Source organism: Anser brachyrhynchus, assembly GCF_964034855.1.
Source record: "Anser brachyrhynchus genome assembly, chromosome: 5".
Classification (NCBI taxonomy): Eukaryota; Metazoa; Chordata; class Aves; order Anseriformes; family Anatidae; genus Anser; species Anser brachyrhynchus.
This window is the reverse complement of record NC_137699.1, coordinates 3,878,791-3,903,123: the sequence shown is the minus strand read 5'-3', so window position 1 is coordinate 3,903,123 and position 24,333 is coordinate 3,878,791. Positions and strand designations below refer to the sequence as shown.

The 24,333-nt window shown below is 40.4% G+C and overlaps 2 protein-coding genes across 19 annotated transcripts in view; one reads left to right on the top strand and one right to left on the bottom strand.

Annotated features, from left to right (window-relative positions):
* PDE3B (phosphodiesterase 3B) overlaps nucleotides 1-15,324 on the bottom strand; it is a 107,937-nt gene extending 92,613 nt beyond the window's left edge. For all 18 annotated transcript variants that reach the window (XR_013952284.1, XR_013952285.1, XR_013952286.1 and 15 more), the window contains exon 1: nucleotides 13,914-15,324. Coding sequence is in view for 2 of the 18 variants with exons in the window: in XM_080595794.1 (XP_080451920.1) it covers nucleotides 13,914-14,894 (981 nt within the window). In the remaining 16 variants the exon portion in view is untranslated. The remainder of the gene's footprint in view (nucleotides 1-13,913) is intronic.
* Nucleotides 15,325-15,416: 92 nt separating this feature from the next.
* PSMA1 (proteasome 20S subunit alpha 1) overlaps nucleotides 15,417-24,333 on the top strand; it is a 30,788-nt gene continuing 21,871 nt past the window's right edge. Inside the window, exon 1 of the mRNA XM_080595891.1 lies at nucleotides 15,417-15,809. The gene's annotated coding sequence lies outside the window, so the exon portion shown is untranslated. The remainder of the gene's footprint in view (nucleotides 15,810-24,333) is intronic.

The window sequence follows — 24,333 nt, the reverse complement described above, 5'->3', positions numbered from 1 at the left end:
AAGTTAATCTATCGCAAATGCGCAGAACCACAGATACCCATGGCAGTCTTTCCGTGCCTTGCATTCAAGTTTGTTTTTTTTTTAATAGCTTTCAGTTTACACTTCAAATACTGACACAGCCTTAGCTGCTGATCTGTCAATGTTATTTTTCAACAAGTTGCATTTTTTGTTTATTTTTTTTAATAGGAACGGCTTCTTTCAAAAATAATTTGAAAATCCTAGTGTTCAAACATTTAAAAGATACTAACTTTTTAACCTTCATACAAACACAGGAACATGTGTATTGTGTACTAACCTTGACATTCTAACAGGTTCAGCCTGCAACTATGTACTGCAGCAGTAGTTTGCTAACATCTAAGTTTATTCAAGTAACAAAAAGCAACAGCAAAAAAGGTAAAGACAGTGACAAACACTCTTGGCTTAGTATACTCACTATATGATTTTCCTCTAAAAAGTAACTAGCCATAGCTAGCCAATAAGGCAATACTCATATTTAAAACATAAATTAGTGTTAAATCAGTAGCTGTGAACTTGTCCACAGTTTTTAAGTGAAATGGAAAAGAAATGCTGATTTTCTGAGACAATGCACCCACTGCTTTAAACACCACTAAAAGTTGCTGAATTTTAATCAACAAAGAAAAAGCAGTATGTAGAAAGAGAATCCCTTACTTCAGAGGTTAAACCTCAGGTAGCACCTATTTTGAAAAATAATTTTTAATATGTAACATTGCAGCACACACAAGAATACTTCAGTGTAAGTGCTAGAAATGGTGGTGATAATTGGAGGCATTGGTGAGCCTTGCACAGTGCTTAATTTTGGTAGCTAGGAATGATCACTTTCTCACAACCAAGAAAAAAAAATGACTGCACATCTTTCAGAACCAAGCACAACTGCAATGTTCTTTGCAGCGGCGAGCTGGAGAGTTTTGATAATTTCAAATTATCCTAAGTTACACTTGCAAAGTCTTATGAGCGCCATGGCCTCAGCGGCAACCTAACAGTTCGAGATGAAGCCAGTCTTTTCCTTTGTAACAGTTGAGTTCAGCTTGCAACACTATCAAAAAGAAAAGAACTGTAAGCTAATTGCTGGCAAGTATGACGCAAGCGGTTTCCTCGGTTACAGCCCAAGTTGCTGAAGTGCCTGATCCAGCATTTCCTCATCTGTTTGCACTCACACCAGCAGTCTGACAATGTAGTCACTGCATCCTGTTTCACTCAGCAGCCAGCCAAACACACTGAGCTTAACCCTTGACTAGCATCTCGACAGCTAACCTATCGTATCTGGAAATCAGCTCTTACAGCAACCTTTTACGAATGTGTTTTTAACTGTATCACACCTTGGCAACAACTGTCTATGCTGCATTTTCTTTTTAATGGAGGAGGAAAACGTGAAAAAGAAATCATCTAAAATTTAAAAAATAAAGTTATTATTTGCATTTAAAACAAAAATGCAGGAAAACTACTGAAAGCCTCTGCTACAAATTAGACATACATAAGTTTAAATACCTGCAGATTTTACTTAAAATATCAAATTATCTATGCCTGATTTTAATTTTCTAACTCCAGAATTCTCCTGATTTTACACAACACCAAAAACACGTTAGATACAAATATCAAATTTACTTCTCATTTGCTTAAAATAGATGTGTATTCATATATCAATCAGGAGCATGCTTTAAAAATGTACCAAAGAAATGGTAACTGTATACACACAGGAAAAGAAAAATAACATTTTAATTTAACAAAAAGTGCAGAGGACATTGTCCTCATCATCAATGAGCTATCTTCCAGAGGACCTGCAGATCCTAGAGCAAATAAAAAGTAAAATCTAAGATGTTAATCAAAAAGCACAAGCATTGGCCTGTCTGACAATATGTTGCACAAAACAATTTAGATAATTTTAGGGTTTATTTTTAAATGTGAATTTGAATTTGGCCACTTCAGGGCACAAATAAATATGCAACAAACTATTTACAGCACAGAGCTGTTGCATGCTGACAGTGGTGCTTATCTGGTGTCAAACTTAACTGTTTTTCTGTACTCTGGAATAATCATGCAGCACAAAGAAAGCAAAAAGGAAAGATAAAGGTCATGATTTTCTACTAAAAACTCTAAGCAATGCTTCATAAAGGCAAAATGCATGTGAAATTTATCGATAAAAAAAAGCCTCCCGCCTTCCCTGATTGATGTACTCAAAGCAATTTTAAGTGGGAAATCCCCTGAAGCATTTTGAAACAGACAGATGACAGCCACCAGAACGACCTGTCACAGCGGCTTCCTGACCACTAAAAGAGAACTAGGTATCAGAAATGTCAAGGTGCAAGGAGAGACCAAGCTAGTGACTGTCTACTGATTTTTTCAAAAAGGCCGGGTTCACACCAAGCTAGAACTACTCTGAAAGGAACCCCAAAATAGTCCTGATTTTCCAATAACAGGAAATAATCTCAATCTTTCAAATTCATCAGATTCTCCAGTTTCTCAGGAGGCCTTCTTGCTCACATCTCATCACAATTTACCCATATTACACAAACAAAGTGTTAGGGCAAGAAGCCCAAGTGTACAGACAAATGACCATCCCGACGTAGAGCTCTGAAAAACGGGATGCTGGTATGCACTGGCAGCCATACTTATCTAGAAAAGAAGAAACAAAAAGGGCCACCATGTTTACACGATATAATCAATGCTGAGGCTTAGTTAGCAATTAACTACCTGTTAGCCTCCCAGTGACATTTTTCTCTGAACAGAGATGTTTCAGCCAGCAGGCTTTTCTACCCTATTAGTATAGTTTCCCACTGCATCACTTCTAAGTTTCTTCCCACACACCTGCATTCCTCTTTGCTCTGATGTCACAGCACCAGTATAGCAGATAGGAAGGCAGAGGAAAAAATATGACAAGGAAAGAAACATTTTCTTCACCAATAAACATTTTTCTTCAATTGAATGGAGAAACAGCAAGCCAGCAGAAACCAGTGAGACTAACCTTGCTGGGTTGTTTGGATCCTGGGATCCAAAGGATTCCCACCCCTACTCTATTCAACAAGAGATCAGAGAGCCCTGAGAAAAATCTCATCTCCAAACTGAGAACTGTTGATAACAATTTTCTTCTTAGTTCTTCAAAGTGTATTTTTAATGGCACTTGGTGGCTTTAGGTTATGGGACTCAAGGCTCAGGAAAATTTTTTTTACAAAACTAACATAATGGTTGTATCGGATGTCTTTGATAAAATGAGTTTTTAGCTGTCTGGATTAGAACCAAACAGAGGAACATCCACAGACGAGGTCTTTCAGAAGGCACAAAATATGGTTCATATCTAAATAGGCACCAAATGACCTCACCATTTCAGTTATGTCATTGATGACACAGCCATCCTGCAGAGAGGGCTAGCCTCTGTGAGCCTTCAGATAGCCTTGGAAGTCTATCCAATTACTAATGATCCAGTGAATTTTGCAACAGGCAGAACTGTTCCACGCTTTGTAACAATCCACAAGCTACAGGAGGTACCACCATGAGATACACTTTCTCCAGCTCTGCCTCCTGCCATACTTTGCCCGTGACAAAAGAAGAAAATACAGCTCTGTCCACTTGAGCTGGATAACCTCCCAAATAACATTTGTGACAAGACAGATACAGGGAACTCACAGTTCTTCTTGACTCTGGCTTTTCTCAGCTTATGCCTCTTCCTTAAATCGGCAGGGATACCACTGCAGAACATCTCAAAAAGTGAAACAGAGCTGACGGGAAGAAAAAGACAGACCTGGGACGCAGCTGGGAGTCTAGCAGACATGCTGAGCTAAAGTATTACTGAGAAACTGGAAATAAAATTCAGAATCTCTTTTAAAAATAAGTTCTGCAAAAGTTCAGCTTAATTTGGTTGCCCTGTGGAGGCAAATAGAATTCAAGACTCAGGACAGAAAATATTTCTCTGCTCCTACTGATCCTGTTATAACCCAAGCTGTAATCAGAATGTAACATCTCAAATTCATGTATGAACTTCAGTATCATAAAGATCAGGCAAAGCTTTCTTACAGCACTCAAACGGTGCAGGAGGGATTTTGAAGGATACAAATCCTCTAACTCTTTGCCTTTGTTTTTGAGCGGAGGTGAAATGAAGGGAGTAAGATGTTCAGTAAATATTTTTTGAGGCACAATTCCTTCCCTGTTGTCACTAGTCAGCCAGCTACTCTTGCAACAGCTACAGCACCCAATCCAATACTACTCCTACTTTGCTCTCTTCGTTTGCTTACACTAGGAAAGAGGCAAACCATAAGCAAGATGGCTAAATGCTTAGTGCTCTCCAAAGAAAACGTAGAAAACGTCTGTCCTGTCTATCCAAAAAAATAAATGGAAGATTATTTTAAGCTTTGCAACTACTGAAGAGGTACAGACTCTATCTGAGTAGCAAAGAATAAGCTCCCAGCTGCAGAAGTCTACATATTAACAGCTCACACTTCACAAAAAGAATTGCAGTTATGTTTATAGAAAATGAAGCAGGTGAGTGAACACCTTGCTTGTAACTTAGAGAACTAAAGGAACAAAATGAAAAAAAAGAACTTCACAATACTGCAGATGATCAAGATAAAGGATACGGTCTGTATGAGTATATCAAAAAGAAATATACATGCCTTTTCAAATGCAGTCTACTTATTTGTCATTTTTGATTCATAGACATTTATGCAGTATTCATGTAAGGGATTCTAGAAACATTTTTATGTTGTAAATGCAAAGAAATATTTATTTTTTCTGTTTAATCAATCGTGTTACCAAATGTTCTGACTTTTTTTTTTTTTTTTTTTTTTAAATAATTTGCTTGAAAGGTTTCTAAAAACAGTGAAAATGTTTCCAGTCAGGACATTGTTATGTCTTTGCTGAAAGATACCTGTAATTTCGGATAAAGTTAAGTTACCGGTCTTGTAATGTGCAGAAAGAGAACACATTGGTGAGAAGAGGTATTAAAACGATGGCAAAATTAGGAACAGCTAAGGACAGGGAATGGTAAGGAAAAATGAAATTACAAAGAAGACAGACGAGCAAGTAAGCAATTTACTATTGAACATTAATCTTCTGGGATACTATTTTTCTTGTACTTTCAAGGCCAAGTTAATTTAAAACAAAGATGTACCTTTTAAACGCACACCAAACCTGTCCATCATCAGGTAGGAGGAAGGAACATAGCTTTAAGAATGCATTCATTTGAGATTGTTAACACCTACAGCTAGAACTGAAGTTATAAATTACATTAAACCCTGTGAATTTTTAACAAGTGAGGACTGTAATCTCATTCCTTAAACACTGTAAAACACATGTTCTTTTCCATTTGAAAGCTAATGTGCTCTGTGCAGACTCTAGAGAGCTTCCTACCAGAACAAACGTTAAGGCAAGTATGGAAGACTTACCAATCTTTAGCAATGAAATTTTAACAGCAGCCAGGCTCATACTAGAAAAATGACACCTTTGTTACTTAATGGAGAACTGTGATACATGTATTACTGAAGTTATATTGACTTGCTATTAGTTCTGAAATTGCATCTCTTTATTATATGAAACACTGTTTGCACCATTTTCAAAGCTGTATGAGTCTTTCCTCACAAATTCATACAAGGTATCAACTTGTTATTTCCAGATACAACACTAGATTCCAAATTAATTTGTCCTGAATTTTTTATCCTTAATAATCTTAACAATGTTACACTTCATATGTAAACACAGTTTTACTTGGTTTTACCAAGACTGTTCAACTTCAGCATCTTAGTTCTGATTTTTACCCTCAATAAGAATCTTTACCCTTCACACAGGCTGAAGTGCTATTTTCTTCAGAACATTCTGCAGATGTCTTTGATGTGATGACCATTGTCTTAGAGGGTCTGAAAACATAGGCTAACCTTAAAAGCAATAGCCAGTGTCTGCCTCTGCTCATCTACTCATGTCTTATTTCCTCCCCGACATCATAAATTCACACGCAAACCTATTATTTTCAAGCTTCTTCAAAACTTTTGTCATTGAACAAAAGTGCTGCTAGTCATGAGACATAAATAAAATTAAAACCAACAAGAATATTGGTCATTAACACAACAGCTGTTCCAAAATCTTCCTAAGCAAATTTGTTCACCAGAAACTCCAAATAGAAGGAAAAAACAGATTTACAGTACTACCACAGCATAGAAGCATTCTGCTTCTATGCTATGAATAAAAGAATAGCAAGTAACTCCAAGATAGACTCTAATTAATATTCTCCTATAACTACATAAAATAAGTGAACAGATGCCTGTTTTCAAAATACTTTCAACTATGCTTTGCCATAACAGCACAATGTTGTTATTTGGTATTCACATCATGGTAATTACTCATCTTAACTTCATCTAGACAGGCTACATTTCTTTAATTCATTGGAAAGATCCTAAGTAACATTGCTTAGCTTTTTATTATTTAAAAAAAAAATTTAAAAAAACACTAGACGATGCTAATAAACATCTATGTGCATAACCAATTGAAGTTCCCTCATTGTAATTCTATTTTTTCCATTTGAAATTTGCTTTCGAAGAACACTTCAGTAATCCCCAAATGAATGGTATGTTGCCCAAAAAAAAACAGCAGGTTGAAAAAAGGACAAAAATGGGGCGAATGTGGGGTCAATACCACAAAGTTGTTTGTGTTTTCTAGTTATGATATGAAACATAATGCTCTACTGACACACTGGGAAGAGCAAAGCCCCTCAACTGATGAATGTATACGCTTGTTTACCCCAGGCTGTAACCAGCATCTCACAGTAGACGTACCCCTGTTGCAGTGCATTTCTGTATGTACAGTCTCAGCGGGAGCGGTATAATGCAGATCAACGTTCAGCTTTCCTTGGGTGACTAAAGCCTGCATCTCACAGGTCCAGCAACTCAAGAAGAAAACTGCTCACGTGCCTTTATGTCTTCCCGTCAGAGCCCATTCATCAGGGCAGTGCATTTCACAGGCACAGCAGGAATTAAACTTTTCCCAGGTGCTCATCACACCTTCAGGTTCTAACACTATTTCACTCCCTTCCTACCCACACATGGGACCGTAGCCACTCATATCTAAGAAAATGCAGCCTAAATGAACTGAAATTGAAGTTCAGACTCTGCAATGAGAATAATTCTGATGGACTGATAATGTATAGCATTACAGAACTGCAGGAGTGGATATCAAAGAATCTGTGAGTGTGTTTACACATTACACTGTTTAGATGGCAAACCAGATGAAATGCAGGCTGTTGTGGATGTCAATCAAGACAATCACTTCAGACTTCTCAAATACATTTCTTTCTTTTTAGAGTCAGTGTCATTAAACTACATGTATGACACTAAATTTTATTAAGTACTAACAATGTCCTGGAAATACAGAAATCAATACCTGCCTCAGAGAAAGCTCAACAAAAGTTACTACATAATCAAAAGCTTCCAAAGCTACAAGCCCAGCTGAGAGGCCATCCACTTCTGTAAAGTATACACACTGTAAAGTTCCTTGACCACCCTACAAATTTCACACAGAAAATAACGGTAACATGAGGATTAGTGTTTATCAGTAATCAAATGTTGAAGAACATTATTTGTACAAGCAATTTGCATGAAAGGATTTAAACTGTTCTGAAGAACCAAAAGTACCAGAAAACTCACCGATACCTGTTCTTAACCTGTATTTCTTATCCTATGTTAGTAACTTAGAGCACCCAGTGATTTAGAATTCCTTTATGAGAATCTGCTAGACAGAAGGAACAAGATTCCTGAAGTGGGAAACAGGTGTCACCCAAGAGTACCTAGGAAAAAAGGTTTTAGAAAAACGAATATAGTTTATAACTGCATCTATAATATTAAACTAACAAAATCAGTGACCCAGAGATCCAGAACGTGTATATAAGCCTTTAATTTTAGGCCACACTGGAACAAAAATCATGCTAAAGATGGGGACAGTGAGTCTAGTGTAAGAATGCCTTTTTACCCTTTAGTTTAGCTCCCATCCTGTTAAAAGGGTTTAATCCAATCAAAGGAAAATACAATATGACCAATAATGAAGGTTAAAAGAGACACTAATACCAGAATGCCTGCACAAGGTTTCATATTTAAGCTGTTGTTTCAGTAAAACTGATAAAACTTCCCTCTGCAAGCCTTAAGTTTCACTCACTTTCAGAAGAGTCTATTTTATGAACTCGTGATGATAAAGCTGTACTGACAACAGATGGAAACAGGCAGGTGTGCCACAGGCTTGTGGTACAATTCCACTGGGGTGGGGGAGCAGACTGTGTGGTTTGGGTATACTGAAAGCACTCATCCCAAATTAAGCCACATGCATATTTTTCAATTACTATTACCAACATGGATATAGAAAAACCAACATACCTATATTGCTAATTCATATCATTCCTCATAGAAGAAGGTAATGATGGTAAGGCTGCAAAGTTTTCACTTCTTAGGTATCAGAAAAGGAAAATAGAAGGGAAAAAAAGGCATAAAAAAAAGGATTATTTTCGTATCAAATGTCAAATAAGGAGCAGACTAACAATTTTGTGGTGTTCACTCATGACATAGGAGACACTGATGTGGATTCCTTGAGTTCAGCTCATACCGCAGAGCTGCCCCACGTCAGAGCACATTTCGTAGGGTCTTCCCACCCACCTTTCTTCATAAAGCTTGTTGGAATTTCATATCTTTGAAAAATCTAAGGCCATTGTGTTTCCATTTTGATGGTACTGCCAAGCATATACGTGTGCACATAGCTTGCACAGGAGTTGAGTCTTTTCCTCAGTAAAATATGCCTGCAACCTTGTAATTTTTATTCCTTTCAAATCTAACCTCACAGGACATACTGCCCGTGAACTGCAGTGTGGAGGCCATCCTCTTTTCCCATTCTGGAGATTCTCCTGGGAACCTTTTATCTTTCATCTCTACAATTTTTTGCATAATTTTAAAATATCTCCTAAGTCAAAGATGAAAACTAGAACTTTATCAGTTTATCCTGTTAGTTCCCTTTGACACAGTTGATTTCTCATTTCTTGGAAACTTCTCTTCCAGCTCCTTCCACTCCTTTCCTACTTGCACTCTGGTCACTCCTGTAATACACCACCTGCAATACTTCCTCCAGATTTCTCCATCATTTCCTCAGCAGTTGTCTTTGATTTCCTTCCTTTCTCTCTTTACATCTTCTCCGCAGGAAGTCACACCTGCAGAAACAATTAACCCCTTTTGCTACACTGACAACTTACAAACACGTTTCCCTCCTTTTCAGTGTACTACTTGTGCCCCAAACAAACTCCCATCAAGTTTTGAGTATCTAAACAACAGCTTACAATGGACTTAGCTAACAGAGTTCTTAAGAGCAGTCAGTCTTCTTAATTGCACTCTCAGCATTTTTTGTCATTCTCTGTGAACCACATTATGGTCCTGGTAATCGCTTTGGCACAGGATGGCTTCTTAAGCTCCAACCTCTCTCTACGGGTCTCTATGGGCAGACCATTCTCAAATCAGCCTTTCTTTCTGGTATTATACTTCAAGACTCTAACTACAAAATGAGGAGAGAGAAAGAGAGAGAGAGAAAGAAGCAACAACATTTCTTAGGAGTCTTCTCATTTCATCTAGCACAAAAGATTTTTCAAGGCCACAGAGAACTAAAAAAATAATCTTACTTATCCAAAATACAGATGCAAAAATGGCTTCCCAAGACTGTCACTTTCACCATGTAGTCATTCTCTTTGTATATTCCAAACACTCACTTGCTTCCCATTGAAACTGATCACATTCACAGCTCAACACACCCTTTCTACATTGATTTTTCACGTAAGACAGACGATAAAAACCCAAAAGATACAAAGATTCTGGTAACAACAGAAACAAATCCTTACACGCAGGTGCACTTTAGGCAGAGGTCACTGCAACCACTACTGAACGTTGCAAAGGGCTAATTGGGTACATAGCAAGAAGAGCTCCATTTCATATTATTGGCTGCAACCAATAATATGTTCGGGTTCCTAAGGCTGCAAGCAGTATCAGAATTTAATAACTTTAAGACAATGTAAAATACATACCGACAGGTAGCTTCTCCACTAGGAAGCTAATAGCCTCAGTACTTAAGGACAAAATATAATGTAAGAATAGGAAATAGACACAAACTGTCTACATAAAGGACAAACTGCATTAATTTCAAGTTACATAAACATTTTAGATTCTCAAAATCAAATCCTTACCTTCCTAAGGTAAGGTGTAAAATATACAAGATAGCCACAAACTGAAACTGGCAGGAGGTGGTGGTCAATTCACTAGCCTAATTACAAGACAACAACTCCTTAATTAAGAATGCAACATGAATGTCTTTATCAAAGTATCTCAGCCTCTTTACTTATTTGAACATACTCAGAGAGTTAGGGAAAAAAATAAGTCAGCTCTAGTTGCAGGCTGTTTTGGACACACGTATCTTACGCATAATTAGGAAGGCCTATTCTTTTACAAGGAAAAATGGACATTTTAGAAAATGTCCTATATATAGTTATTCCCTCTCATATACATGTTCACCAGCTTGTTAAAGAAAAATAATGCTTTACTACAGAATTTTTTAAGACGAATATTATGTATAAAGATCTGACAAACACCTTTAAGATTCCCAATCTTGATTTGTCTTTCAGGAAAAAAAATAAAATTGAGCAACGGAGTGGTAAGTATTCATCAGCCAATGAAGATAATCCCTTTGATACCAGTAGGTACAGCTGACGTTAGCATTTGATTAATACTTGTAATCAAGACATTGTCTACACAAAATATGGTATAGCAATCAATACCGCACTCATACTGCTAATAAGCAATTCTTCTCTAGGTCGAGGAATACTGAAGTAAGGATTCAAAAAGCCTGTGTACTGCTAAAATTATATGAATTTCCATGGACTTTTCTTGTTAATATAGTAGAGGTCAGAAAAGACACTGCACTTGCATGATTTTTAGCCTCAATTTCAGTCATATTGCTTTCTTTTGTTCTATGTGTATTTCTATTTATATATTTGGTAATGGCATTTAAGTATACTCGCATGAAATTTTAAAGATAGAATCCACTCAAGACTTCTCCCCCACTCACCAAACAACATCACTAGCCATGCGTACTGCAGAAAAAACATACGCAGCATGAATTCGTAGATTTTGGTGGCTAAGTAAGCACGGACATTCCTATAAAAAGTAAGAACAAATTTTAACAACCTTTCAGTGTTATAGCTGCCATAGCTGTTCAAGTACAGAAAGCAATACTCTGACTATGACAAACACATTGCTCAAATTAGAAAGCACTCGCAGCATCATGCTCACAGGGCCTCTTCCCACCTCTATCCCAGAAAACAGTGACAGCTCCACCTGCTTCCAACATGTGCACGCTGCTGGGTGCGCATACGTGGAGCTGCTGACCCTCCCGCTCCCCATGGGGAAAGACCCCTGACAATTGTTAGCTTAAGCTTATTTGTGAAGAAAAAACAGTCAACCCAATACAATTATTTTCTCATAGTTTTAACTAGACAAGAGTCAGGCATAATTTCAAATCAACAAGTAACCGGAAACTTAAGGTCAATAGTAGCATTCTCTGTTTTCCCCAGGGTAACTAAAATCTACATCTGCCTTTTTTGTTCTCGTGTGTCCCTGCTTGCAGGGGTTCAATGTGCACGAATAATTGGATAAAATACATCAAATATAATCACAATAGTTACTTAGCTGTCATTCACCAAAGTATTCTTGGCATGGTGGACTTGCCGCACATTCCTTGTACTCCACTGATCTTCCAAACAATGCTCATTAAACCCACTGTCTTAAAATATTGATATTGAAAAAGAAGCATTGCAATGTTGTATAAACATCTGCAAAACACGCAATCAATCTTTCAAGAAAGTTCACATAATAAATGCTCTCTGAAGAGCATTAAGTGTGTATTTTCCTTCTGTTTCAAGGAAGCAATATAAAGACCTTACAGTGTTTATTCAAATAAAGTCACAGGCTATACCCCATGCCACCACCCCCAGCCCAAACAGTTGACATTTTATCAGCTTTGCAATGTCTGATCTCTCTCCAAGTCAGACAGGAGATCAGAAGATTTAGCCTGTATTATCCTTATAAAAACCACTCATAAAATACTGCATAGAACGTATATCTGTGAATCCAATTTAAACCGTGGCTAACAAAGCACAAATATTTATTGTAAAGTGTAATAGACTATTAGGAAAATAAAGAACTTTAGATCTCTTTGTTGTTTCTGTTCACTTCTGGTGATAATGAAGATATCAAATTCTGGAAGTCTACCAAACAGTTGCATTTTATTATGAACACGTATGATTTAAGTACTGCCAATAAATTCCATGTATTTAGTTCTGGTTGACATTTATGATGTTACTTAAAGAATAATAAATGCCTTAACTTGAAATATACACATACTTTTTTAGGAAGTGAGCTGCATATCAAAGGAAGCATTTAGTAAGTTGTATGAGAACAAATATCTTTTATCATCTAGAAAGGTTAATGAAAGCTGTTATTGCATTTTCTGAGTTTTTTTATACTGCAGACAAATGACAGAAAAAAAGAGAGCGTTTGCTATCTAGAAGGGATCAGAGCAGAGAAAGTAAATTACAACACAATATTCCCTACATATCTTAATTGCTATTACAATATTTATCGTTCGTTTCATAGTCTGCACTTGACAATTTAAAAACTTACTGAATGAGCTACTTCTGAAGCGTGCTGCAGCACACTTGCATTTCAACCTTTTACGCAAAGAACGATTACTGCTGTCTTACTCTGTTGCATAAACGCGGAGCACGACATGCTCGAAAACCACCCCGCTTGTTCAGATTCACCTCGTGTCTCCTCCGACCTACTTCACAGTCGATCACAAGAGGCGCGTTATGGCACACACGACAAAGCGGAGTTAGAAACTTGCATTTAGCATTCATGAATTTCAGCCACAACAGCGGGAGATGGGGGACTCTGCGGCAACCATCCCTTGCAGGAGCTGCTGGCTTGCACGTTCCTTCCGAACTCTCCCCTCATCCTCCCTCCATCAGGGGCTGGTTATCCCGCCGGCACACCACTCGGCGTCCTGCAGTTCACGTGCAATGTACCGAACATAAACAAACCCGGCCCCACACGGGGCTTCGCGCTGCGAAAAACAAGACTCATTGACAAGTTTTCCAGGAGGGAGAAACCAACAGAGTTCCATTCAAGAAAACTGAACGTTTTGGGCATCTTTCCAGACTCTACTGAACAGCTCTCTCTTCAGTTAAAAAAAAAAAAAAAAAAGTAGTTGCTTAAATCCAATCAACCCCAACCTAATGTTAAGTTATTTGGAGCGAGGAAGAGATGGTTAAGAGGGAGAGAGAGAAACGAGAGACCGTAATCTGCAAGGCAGAAGGGCGCCTGCCACTCAAACACTGCCAAACATCGGTACAAAATATCCCTCAAAATCTGATTTTGTGTTTTTCTTTAGCACCTTTTTGTCGACAGAAAGCGGGAAGAAAGTGAAGTGCCGAGCAGCTAGAAAGCTGTGGTTTCTTTCTCTGGTGAAGTCTGCCAGAAGTGGTGGAGCTGGGCTTTGGAAAAGAAACAAGGTAGCTGATAGCTGAAGGTGTTTGTTTGTTTAAGGAAAAAGGGCTACGCTTTAATAATTAAGGTCGTATGAAAAGCGAGCGAGCCCTCTATGCTATTGCAAATGCATTGGTATGGTTCAGCTTCCATACAGACCAAAAGGGAGGGTTACATCGGCCGTGCAGAACCAAGTTGAGAAATTAAGACCCGCTAAGGAACCACTATTTTCCTCCATTTCTTTAACGGGCGTCTGACAGCGAGCAGACATCCAGCGCGCACCCACTGAGAGGTTAGGCAAAGCGAGCGGCGCTCACTCCTCGGAAAGTTTCTCCCTGCAGTTTCGGAGAAACCTACCTGCTCTCTGGAAATGCAAGGCAGCGAGGGTCTCCGAAACATTTTGCTGCTGCCGTAGTAGCTGGCCGAAGTCTCCCCTAAGGACACGCAGCTCGATCTCCTCCTGGGTCTGATCACAGGCACTTTTTCCTCCGCGCTGGGGAGCCGCGGGTGGTGGTGATGCTGCTGGTGCGCTGCCCGGCTCCGGGCCGCCAGGACGCCGCGCTCGCCGCCGCAGAGGGCTAGGAGGCAGCCCGCCGCCCCGACAGAGCCGGCCAGCAGCGGGCGGAGGGCCGGGGGCAGCGAGTGGAGGCTGCCGAGCGACACCAGCCACACCAGGCTGGAGAAGAGCAAGACGAGGAGGCTCCGGCGGAGCTTCAGGGAGCTCTGCAGCAGGGTCAGCGCCGCCACCGAGCCCAGCACCGTCAGCAGCCTGCCCGCCACCATCTGCGGCTCGCCGGGGGCTCGGGGCTCCTCTTGGCACCCCGCGGGGGGCAGCAGCCACTGCAGCGCCACGAAGTCCCCCGAGTAGCAGCACACGGGAAGCGCCAGCAGCCACCAGCGGGTCGCGCCGCCGCGGGCTAGGTGGCAGGTGAGGAAGAAGAAGGCGCAGGCGATGCTGAAGAGCGGGCTGAGGCAGCGGGAGAGGCTCAGCAAGGCGTGCAGAGGCCGGGGGCTCCGCCAGCCGCTCCCGTCCTGCTGGCCCCCGGCGCTGCCCCGGCCCGGGAGCGCCAGCAGCGAGACTACGAGGGCGGCCAGGGCGGCCAGGCTGAGCAGAGCCCGGCAGCAGGAGGAGGAGGAAGAGGAGGCGGCGGCGGGGAGCAGCAGCAGCGAGAGGAAGCTTCTCGGGGGGTCCTGCCGCAGGGGGGTCGCGCAGCTCCTCACGTAGCCGTTCCGCAGGCTCTCCGCGCCGCCGTCCGGCTGCTGGCAGTGCTGCGGGGCTCGGCCGGGGCCGGGGCCGGGGCGGGAGGCGGCGGCGGCGGCTTCCCTCTCGTCCCTCATGGTGGTCGGGGCGGCGGGAGGGGCAGGACGGGGCAAGGCGCGGGTCGCGCTAGCTCCGGCCCGGCCGCGCCTCCCTCATCTCCTCAGGAGACGGGCGCTGCGCTGAGCCGCGGCGTCTCCTCCGCGGGCAGCGGCGTCCGGCGCATGGTGGGGAGCGACGGGGAAAGAGAGAAAAGGTAACGAGCCTCGCTCGCTCGCTCGCTCGCTCTCCCCCGAACGGATCCAGCGGGAGGGCCTCGCTGTCGCCTCCCAGCGCTCACCGGCGGCAGCGGCCGCTGGCGAAGCCCCGGCGGGGGCGGGAGGCGGGGGCAGCACGGCCCCAGCACGGCCCCAGCACGGCCCCGGCCCGCCCGCCCGCCGCCCTCCCTCACGGCGCTGCACACGGCGCGCGCGGAAGCCCCTGCGGCGGCACGCGCCCCGGGAGCGGTTGGGCGCTAACTGCCACGCGCTAACGGCCGCACGGTAGCGGGGGCGGGGGGGGGGGAAAGTGCGAAGGGAGGGGACGGCGGGAGGGGCCGGGCGAGGCAGGCGCGCGCCCGCGTGCGTGTGTGCCCGCACCCGCCCGCCCGGCGCGAGCCGAGCGGCCGCTGAGGCGCCGTCCCCGGGGCTGCGGCTCGCGCCCTTCCCGCCGCCCGCCCTGAGGCGGCCGCCCGGGCCCCGTCCCGCCGCGGCCGGCGGGGAGCGGAGGAGCCCGAAGCCGAACCCGGCAGCGTCCCGGCTCCGGGAAGCTCTGAGGAAAAATGCCTGGGGCAGGTCCCACAAACCCGCCCCGCGGCAGCGGCGCTGGCTGGGCGAGCCGCTGAGGAGAGCTTGGGGGGCTCTCTGAGGCACCCCGCGGACGTTGCTTTGCGGCACGCAAAGAATAGCGAAGCGTTCGCCTTGTAAGGACCGTCTGGTTCTTTAAGCACACGAAAAGTGAGTACGAGTAGGGGAGCTTTCTGCGCTTTTTTCAGCCCTCATTAACTGAGCTGGCAGGTCAGACCCCGTCTCCAGCCCAGGTTTGATCCTTTTTACCGCTAACCCCTCTGGAGCGGAGCACAGCCGTCGGTTCGGACCAGGCTGCTAGCGGCGCTCGGGCTGCAGTAGGCGAAGACAGGCAGCTGGTGGGCTTTTGCACAGCTCGTTCATCCTGCTCGTTCGTTTTCCTTAACTGTAACTGCTTGGGGTTTTAACATTCTGATTATAACTCTGCGTCTTTAGCCCCTTCGTTACTTGCAGTGCCCTTTGGGACACGCTTCCACACAGCGCTGTGCCGCTTGGCATAAGTCGGTCCAGAGACCAGGCCAGGTAAGTCCCACATGGCGCTTTCTGCTGGCTTGCTGAACCAGGCTGGCTGTGGAAGCGGCTGAGCGGCCGTGCCTGCAGTTTGCTGCCTGCCAGCAGCGCTGAAGCCGCGGTGTAACAGGAAGCTGCAGGGTCCGGGCCTAAGGGCTGACGATGTGCAGAACTCATCCAGCGTGATCACTGACAGCGAGTACAATGTGCAGTGACGAACAGAGTAACTTCTGTACGTAAGAAGTTGGAAATAAGTAGTGGTTTGTATTTCAAAAGGCAAATCGGCGGAACTTGAGTGCCGTCACAGGCCTCCCTCTGTTAGAAATACCTCCTACGCGCTTTCCCAAAAAAAGAAAAAGGAATTCTGTCCCGTCTTGGTACGCTTACAGCCAGTATAATTGTACAGTTTCCTGGTTTAAAAGTTTTCAAAATAGAGTATGTGAATTTCCTTTTGGGATAATAATCCTGCATTTACTTTTATTCACACATTATTGGCACCAATTAGTCTGCAATCAAGTGTATATGTGAATGTTTTCAAGGCTGAGATAAATCTTGCTATTTTGCATAGCTCTTTCACTTTTTTGATTCAGTTGAATTCAGCTATAAATAAATGCATTCCTGAAATAGTATTTCACAGAAATTGTAATCTTCACAGAAATATCATATGTGAATATAAGCAACTATAGCAGTGGGTATTGGAAAGTGTACAAAGGAAGAGTACAAAGATAGGACATCATATGACCCCTTAATACTCCATATGCAACCCACTGTGGCATTAGCACTTTCTGAATCAGAAGTGGTGTCTTATATTTAACACAGTCCTCAGTGCATTTTTATTCCATGAATTTGCACAACCATTTATGTATTCGTTTACTTTTAAGTCCACGTTGGCTTTTGGCATCTGCCGTGTACTGCAGGAAGGAGGTCCTTACTCGGTACAACTTGACTGCATTGTGTGAAATGTTTTTCGTGTTTGCTATCTGTCTTAATTGATAACAGTTTCTATCAAGTCATCTTTTTTCTTCAGTTCATGATTTTATATCTTTCCCCAGTCTTGTGAGTCTTGTGTTTTCCAAGCAGAGGAGTTATAGTCTATCTGATATTTTCATATGGTACAGACCATCTCTTTATTTTGTACTTTGTGAACACTAGTATATGCTGTTGCTGATGAGGAAACAAGGAGTTACAGTACTCAAGACACGAGCAGATGGATTTATGCTGAGCCAAAATAATGGTTTTCGTGTCATTATTGAGTTCTTTCTTTATAATTTCTGTAGTCTTGTTTGTTTTGTTAAGGAAGAAAAAAAGTGGATAAACTGATGAGTTTTGAGTGTTGTTCAGTTGAACAAACATTGAACATTGTTTTCATGGCATTAACTATATAGATCACAGGATATCTTTTCTGAGTGTTAACATCTACAGCTGATAGATAGTTTTACAAATCAAGGATAGGATTATTTTTTTCCCTGTGCACTTTATGCTTATTTACCTTAAATTTGACCTGCATATGCATTTATGAGGCTGTAGGCAGATTTGCTCAGCTAGGTTTACTTTTTCTGCCCTCAGTAACTTAGCATCAACAGCATACTCCACCACCTTACTATTTATTTGTCTTCAGATCATTTATCATGAAGTAATTAGCTTTTAATTCAATGGTACATCTGTGCAAAAACACCCTGAAGAAATGTCTTCACAGCTCATTTTATGGGAGTATGCTTTTTTCTCTCGTAGCATCCCTGTTGCCTAACAATACTCGTCTTAGCATGTTCATTTGTAAAAGGATATAACTATTAATAGATCCCTGTCCTGAGTAATTTACAGTCTAATCGTGAACAATTTCAGTATAAGGAAAAGTTGGCTTGAGTAAGACGGCATCTATCATTAGGAGCATTAACTAAATTTCTTCTTGTGAGAGAAAAATTTTAAGGGTAAAGAAGTACCTTTTCATTTGCCCACTGGTAGGTCAATATTCCTTGAATACAGAAAATGTTGCAGTAAAAGACGAAGTATTTAAGTTGTAGTGAAGACATTAATTTCAGGTAATGTCTTTTTCTTTGTCATTTTACAGTTTCACCTACAAAAGAAAATAGTTTAGCAATTCTGGTTTATTCTTATGGTACTGTATAATACCTGTATCTGCCTTTTGGCAGTGGCTTTTGCTACTACTGCGTGTATATACAAACAAATGTCTTTAGGTGCTGGTTCGTAAGTTTCTAATGAAAATTGGGCTATGATATTTCAAAATAGTTATTGTTTCCTTTGTCTGTTCTCCATTCCAAAACCTTCTAACTGGAAAGAACAGAGTATAACCATAACTGTTGTCATTCAAAGCTGTAATTTTGGCATCATCTCTGGCCTGTTTCTCTTCTCTGACGTGTGCATCCAGAACCTTACTTCATCCCATGGAATATTTCTAAGTTTTAATCATTCCCTCCTGTCTGTGCTGCACTTTTTTTTTTTTTTTGGCCATGTCCTGGCTATTGTACCCTGTAATGCTGGAATGTGGGAAATTCCTGCGCTATTCAGAATTGCTATGGTTTTTACCTGTGAGTACCTTTTTGTCTCCTTCTTCAGACACATCAGATACAAACATCTGATCCTTCCTTCCTCCCTCATCTAGTCCTGTGATTCTGATGAGTTTCTCACCCTGTGGACAACTTTGTTATCTGTTTAATAACATTGGATGCAGTTGCCCAGGTCTTCACTTCAGGAAACCATTTTCTGCTTTCTCTTGTATTAGCATGGAAAGATTAATCAAATCTTAAGAAATTATCTTTCAAGCTTGTCTTCAAGCCTTCCATAGTCTATTCATCAAAGTAATAATAGTTACATCTAACGGTACATAATTGTGTCCTGACTGTAGACCTTGCACTTTGAACATGGGGAAAGGTTTTAACATTATGGTGCCTAACTTGGAACCTTTCACAAGGTAGCATCGCAGCAAATTATGAGAGCCATCAGTGCTTTCTAAATTCTTTGTGTGTTTCTGTTACAAAATTGTCTCAGTTATTGTTGATAGCTTTCTTGAGGATGGAACTTTATCTTAGCCAAAGTATACCTGTCATATTTAAGCTTCATTTTGAATAATGTATTTAGATGTACTGAATTATTTAAACGAAGTGTGCTTTGAAATTGGAAACAAACAAACACAAAAAATTAAAACCAGCTACATGGCTTAAATAGCTCGGCTTTCTAATTGTCATCTGGGTTCATTTGCTTAGAAATTCTTCTGTATAATTGAAGAATGAGTGAATTGATGCCTTGTTCAAAGAACAAATTGCTACTACCTGACTGCTGGTGTAGTGTGAGTGTGGTTAAAAAGAAGGTGGGAACAGAGGATGAGTCTTGTGTTGGAGCTCTGAGCTAGTGAGCTGTTACAGTTACTGCTTTTCTTTCTTTCTTGTTTATGAGGAAGTTGTCTGTAGGCTGCAGTAATCAGAAGTGAATTGGACTTTTGCAAAACATTTTTTTAAATTGTGTGTAACCAAAACATTTGTATGAATTCCTGCTGTCTTGTAAATGCAGTTGTAGATGTCTTTGTGGAAATGTTAGCTGTATTTTGTTATTTATTTCTTTGAACATTAGACTTTTGTTGGGAAGTTAATTTGTAAATTAATGCAAAGACAGTTAAGGTGGTGTACGCAGTAATTGTATCTACCTCAACTTTGTTATCAGTTTTACATTAGATGCTTAAATAAAGAAACGGCATTATTACAACCACAATCATTTAGCAAAGAAAACAAAAGAAATACCATACCCCTAGAAAACACATGCATACTCGTACAAGTGCAGTTCCCTTAGGGAAATCAAAAGGCTTAACCAAACTTGAATCAATGTTTGGAGAAACACCAGTGCTACGTGTTACCATTCTGAAGTTGTCCTGAGGCAAGCACTGTGGCTTCTCTGGCTGGTGAACTGTAGAAGCGTGTGCTCACTGAGTGCTTGCAGCTGGAGGCTTAAGGATGCAACTAGGTGCTGGATGATTTCAAACATACCTGTGTAATGTGCTGTCTTTTAAATGCAGGATACGAGTATTTTAGAAGTTGATGTTGTATGTCTTCAGCACTAAAGGTCTAGAGAGATCTGCAGTGGTTCACAGGCAAACAGATATAATGGAAAAAAATATGAATGAAGGATACTCATGTAGCTACTAAGTGGAGAAAAAAATACAGGAAAAGAGTCTTCTGGGAGTGTATTTACTATGCATGATGTCATTGTACTTGCAGTGAGGAGTCGATGTATTTGTCATGTCTAAGGGTGAGAAGAGAGATTCTGGTGCATTCCACATGAAGCAAAGCAGTCAGGTTCAAAGGTAAGTCACAGCACTGTGATCTTCAGCATATGACAGGAAAGACCAAGTTACTACAGAGTGCATCTGTGAGTTTAACTTGTCAAAAACAGACACGCGACAAAGAAAACTGGAAAGAAGTTGTGAAAAAATGTTCCTTGTATGATAAGATGTCTCTAGCAGATACAGCACTAGTCAGTTTAAAAAGTATGGGCGTTCCATTTTCACTGGAAATATGGAGCTGGTGTGATAGGGCATTGTTAGATGAGACTTCCTATTTCTGGAGATGGAAAATATCAGAACATCAGTGTGATGGCAGGCTCGGAGATATAGCTCAGCAGTGACAAACCTGAGGATCAATCAGTGAATAGAAGAACTATTGCATCAACCTTATTAAATACTCTAAGTCTGAAGAAAAACTGGGACAACACACCTTTATCTTGTCTCTAATCTTTTTTTCTGGTGCCCATTAAGTAAATGTAAATGTCTTTGGTTGATTTTTCCCCCCCAAAGTACCAGTGATTTTAGATGCTTGTTTCCTAATAAAAATGATGATAACAGGCTATCAAGTTCAACAAATAGCTGTCAAAATTCTGCCTTTAAGATATTAGAGAATTGAACAATTATATATGGTACTGCTGTTTCACATGAGCTTATTTATTTGGAAAATAGTGAGAGAGTTCAATTTGTTGATAATAAAAATGCAGAAATTTCTCAATTATGAAACTTTTGACATTTTTACTTTCTCAAAACTGAGTAAAATTTGTCATCCTATAAGCAAAATTGAAGATTAATAAAATAGGTGGCTTCATATGTAGCATCTCACTATAAAAAGTTTACTTTATGCTAAATCATATTTTATTATAAAATCTACACATTCAGTGAAATAGCATTAAACTTAAGAATACACACTAATATTTCTATGGTAATTCATTCCCTTACTTGCTAATTGAAATTTCTCTCTTGAATTGAAATAGAGGCATTTTTTGGACTCTGCTCATTAATACCACTGAAGATTAAATCTGACTGGGGAACTGGTTTGGTTTTTCCAGAGAAGTCTGACTTTACACATGAGCATCATATGCATAAATATATTTTGAAAAAGATCAAAATCGGTCCAAGCCTGGTCATTTATTGTGGGTGATGGTGGTGATAAAAGTGAGCTGAATCATTCAGTCAGCTTCTCTCATTTCCATGTCTTTTGGTACCTACTGTATTGACCCTAAATCATTGAGACAGGTTCTTGTTAATTAACATTCATTAGAATTCTGTTAAATTGCTAAAATTACATTATATTGTCAACAGGCATAAAACAAACCCAGTTGTACCTCTTCAGAGTCCGGCCTGTGTTTCAGCACGTGCTCAAGTATCATCCTAACTGTTTGCTTGGCTGTACTATGTGATTCAGCTATGTGCAGGAAAGCCTTGCAGGCATTAATATATTCAGAAGTTCATTATATTTAATGCTCTCTTATGTAAGTCGATGTAAATGAATCTCCAGAAAAAGAACACGAATATAAAAAAAACTTTACATTTCTCCTTTTATGAGAAAAAATAACAGAATCCTGTAATGGTGACTGCATAACTATTTCTTCTGGAGATTCAACTTGAGATTAAAAAAAAAAAAAAAACAACAAAGGCAAGTTTATGCAATTAAGCTGATTAGCTCATTAATGTGGAAGTATTTTGTCCTTCTAGCCACAGAAAGAATTCAGCTGTGTAAAAAAGCAGACAGGAATAAACTGTGGCTGGAGACAGAAATTGTCTGGTTTTAAAATGATAAATTTGTGTTTTATGTCTGTCCTCTAAAAGCTAAGCAATGCACAAGCATCTCTTAGGTTAATTTTATTTTGATTAATTGTTAAGACCAAATTGTTCGTTATACGTAACCTGAAACTTGTATATTGTCCAGGAAGTCATGACACTCAGTGAACGAGTTCTCATTTCAAACAACTTGTCTTGGCAATCTTGCCTATTTGCATTTAAGTCCACATATTTAGCTAAAAGTTACTTTTCTTACTTATATAATCCAACAGGACTGTTTTGGCATTCATAATCAGTACTGTGTACAATCGCAGTAATTTATCAGCCTGCTTTTAGCATCTGAACTGAAGCTCCCCCTCCCTTTTCAGCATTCACAATTTCTGAACACAGAAAAGCTTACTTTGGGCTTGAGACAGCTCAGAGCCTGAATTTACCACATCAGAAACTGCACACCAAATACAGACTCGAAATGCTTTTGTAACTTTGAAGGGTTTGCTGCTTTTGTCCTGTCTGCGTAATATAGTGATGCATCGTAATTATTTCCAAACGGAGGGATTGTATTTAGTTGTCAAAGGCAAACATATGTAGGTGAAGCAGATGGCAGTTTCACAAGACTGAGTAACAGATAAATCACACGATGATTAAATCCAGCTATTTTTCTGCTCAAAACTAGTGCCTATTACTTTTACGAATAGTTTTACAGTAAGAAGAGGAAGAACAGTTGGATGTGAAAATGTATTTAAATGTTTCCAAGATGGTCGTTTTTCTTAGGTGATACTCCAAAAGAGTAAATAGGAGCTTTTAGAAAACACTGCTAATCAATGTGGGGTTTACCCAAGCAGCAAAGACTAGTCAATCATAAAAAATACTCTCCCCTATTTTTAAAAACGTTTGAATTGACTGTAAGCAAAAATGAGAGTATGCTATGGAAACTTGTCAAATTTTGAATCTGTAGGTAATGCAAGTGTATTAACTTTCAGTTGACTAATTTTTATGTGCTTATTTATAACTAGAATGTGTCTGGCATACCTGGGTACAAAGTAATGATGTAGAAGCAGTCGTGCACCTGTTTGATCTTTCTTGCAATGAAAGAATAATAATTGACCCGCAAAAGCAACACATTTAGAATGGTTCTTTTGTTGCTTTGGAGGTTTTCTGTTTGAATTAACAACAAACTGAGAGGAAAGGACGTTGAAAGAGAGGGAATTGGGCACAGCAATAGGTTTTACTGGAGCTGATCACTGAAACCCAGAAGTTTACATTACGATATCTTTGCACTTACGTTCGATTAGTAATAACTAGTTAGCTATGACTGATGCTTAATATACCAAACTCAAACACTCTGTCCATAAAGAACTATGTTTAAGTTTACATCATTAACTGATTTCTTATTGCAATATCCTTTAAACCATTCCATAATGATTCCTGCTGTGATTGTTTATGCAAGAGTTTATGGAGGCATGGAAATAAGTCTGGAGAGTTTTTTGAGACCTAGAAACCTGTGTAGTTCGGCCTTGATGGCATTTTATTTAGATTTGGAAAAAAAATGTCAAATCAATTGCAAATTACTTGAAAAGCATGTGCCTTATTTTATCATAACTATTATCATAACATTGGTCATAAACTGAATTACAGGGATTTTATTTATTTAGTATTCAAATATTGTTTTTCCAGAGGAATAGATATTGTATGATGAATTTCACTGACAGTCTTCCCTAGCAGTGATCCACAGTAAACTGCAGTGCAACATTTACTTGATTACTTGTACTGCTATATTCAAAATGTCTTTTTTAACTAGAATTATATTTATTTAATATTAATATTAGGGCAACATATTGCTAGAGAAAAAAAGCATAATGAACAAACATAGTACGATTAGTAAATGAAGTGAACGTGTGCACTATGTTTACCTTCAGTTTTGTTTACTTGCAGATTTGTAAAATTTGCTGATTTATAATCAGTTTCTCTGTGACTGCTGCTAATTACAAAGAATCTATAATTCCTAAGAATTACTGCTTAATATGCTAGCACGTGCCAGATAATGGTTTGAAAGTTCGTGGTTCCTGGCCATTTGTTTTTTAGTACTTAATTCTTGTAAGGCTTATTGCAGTG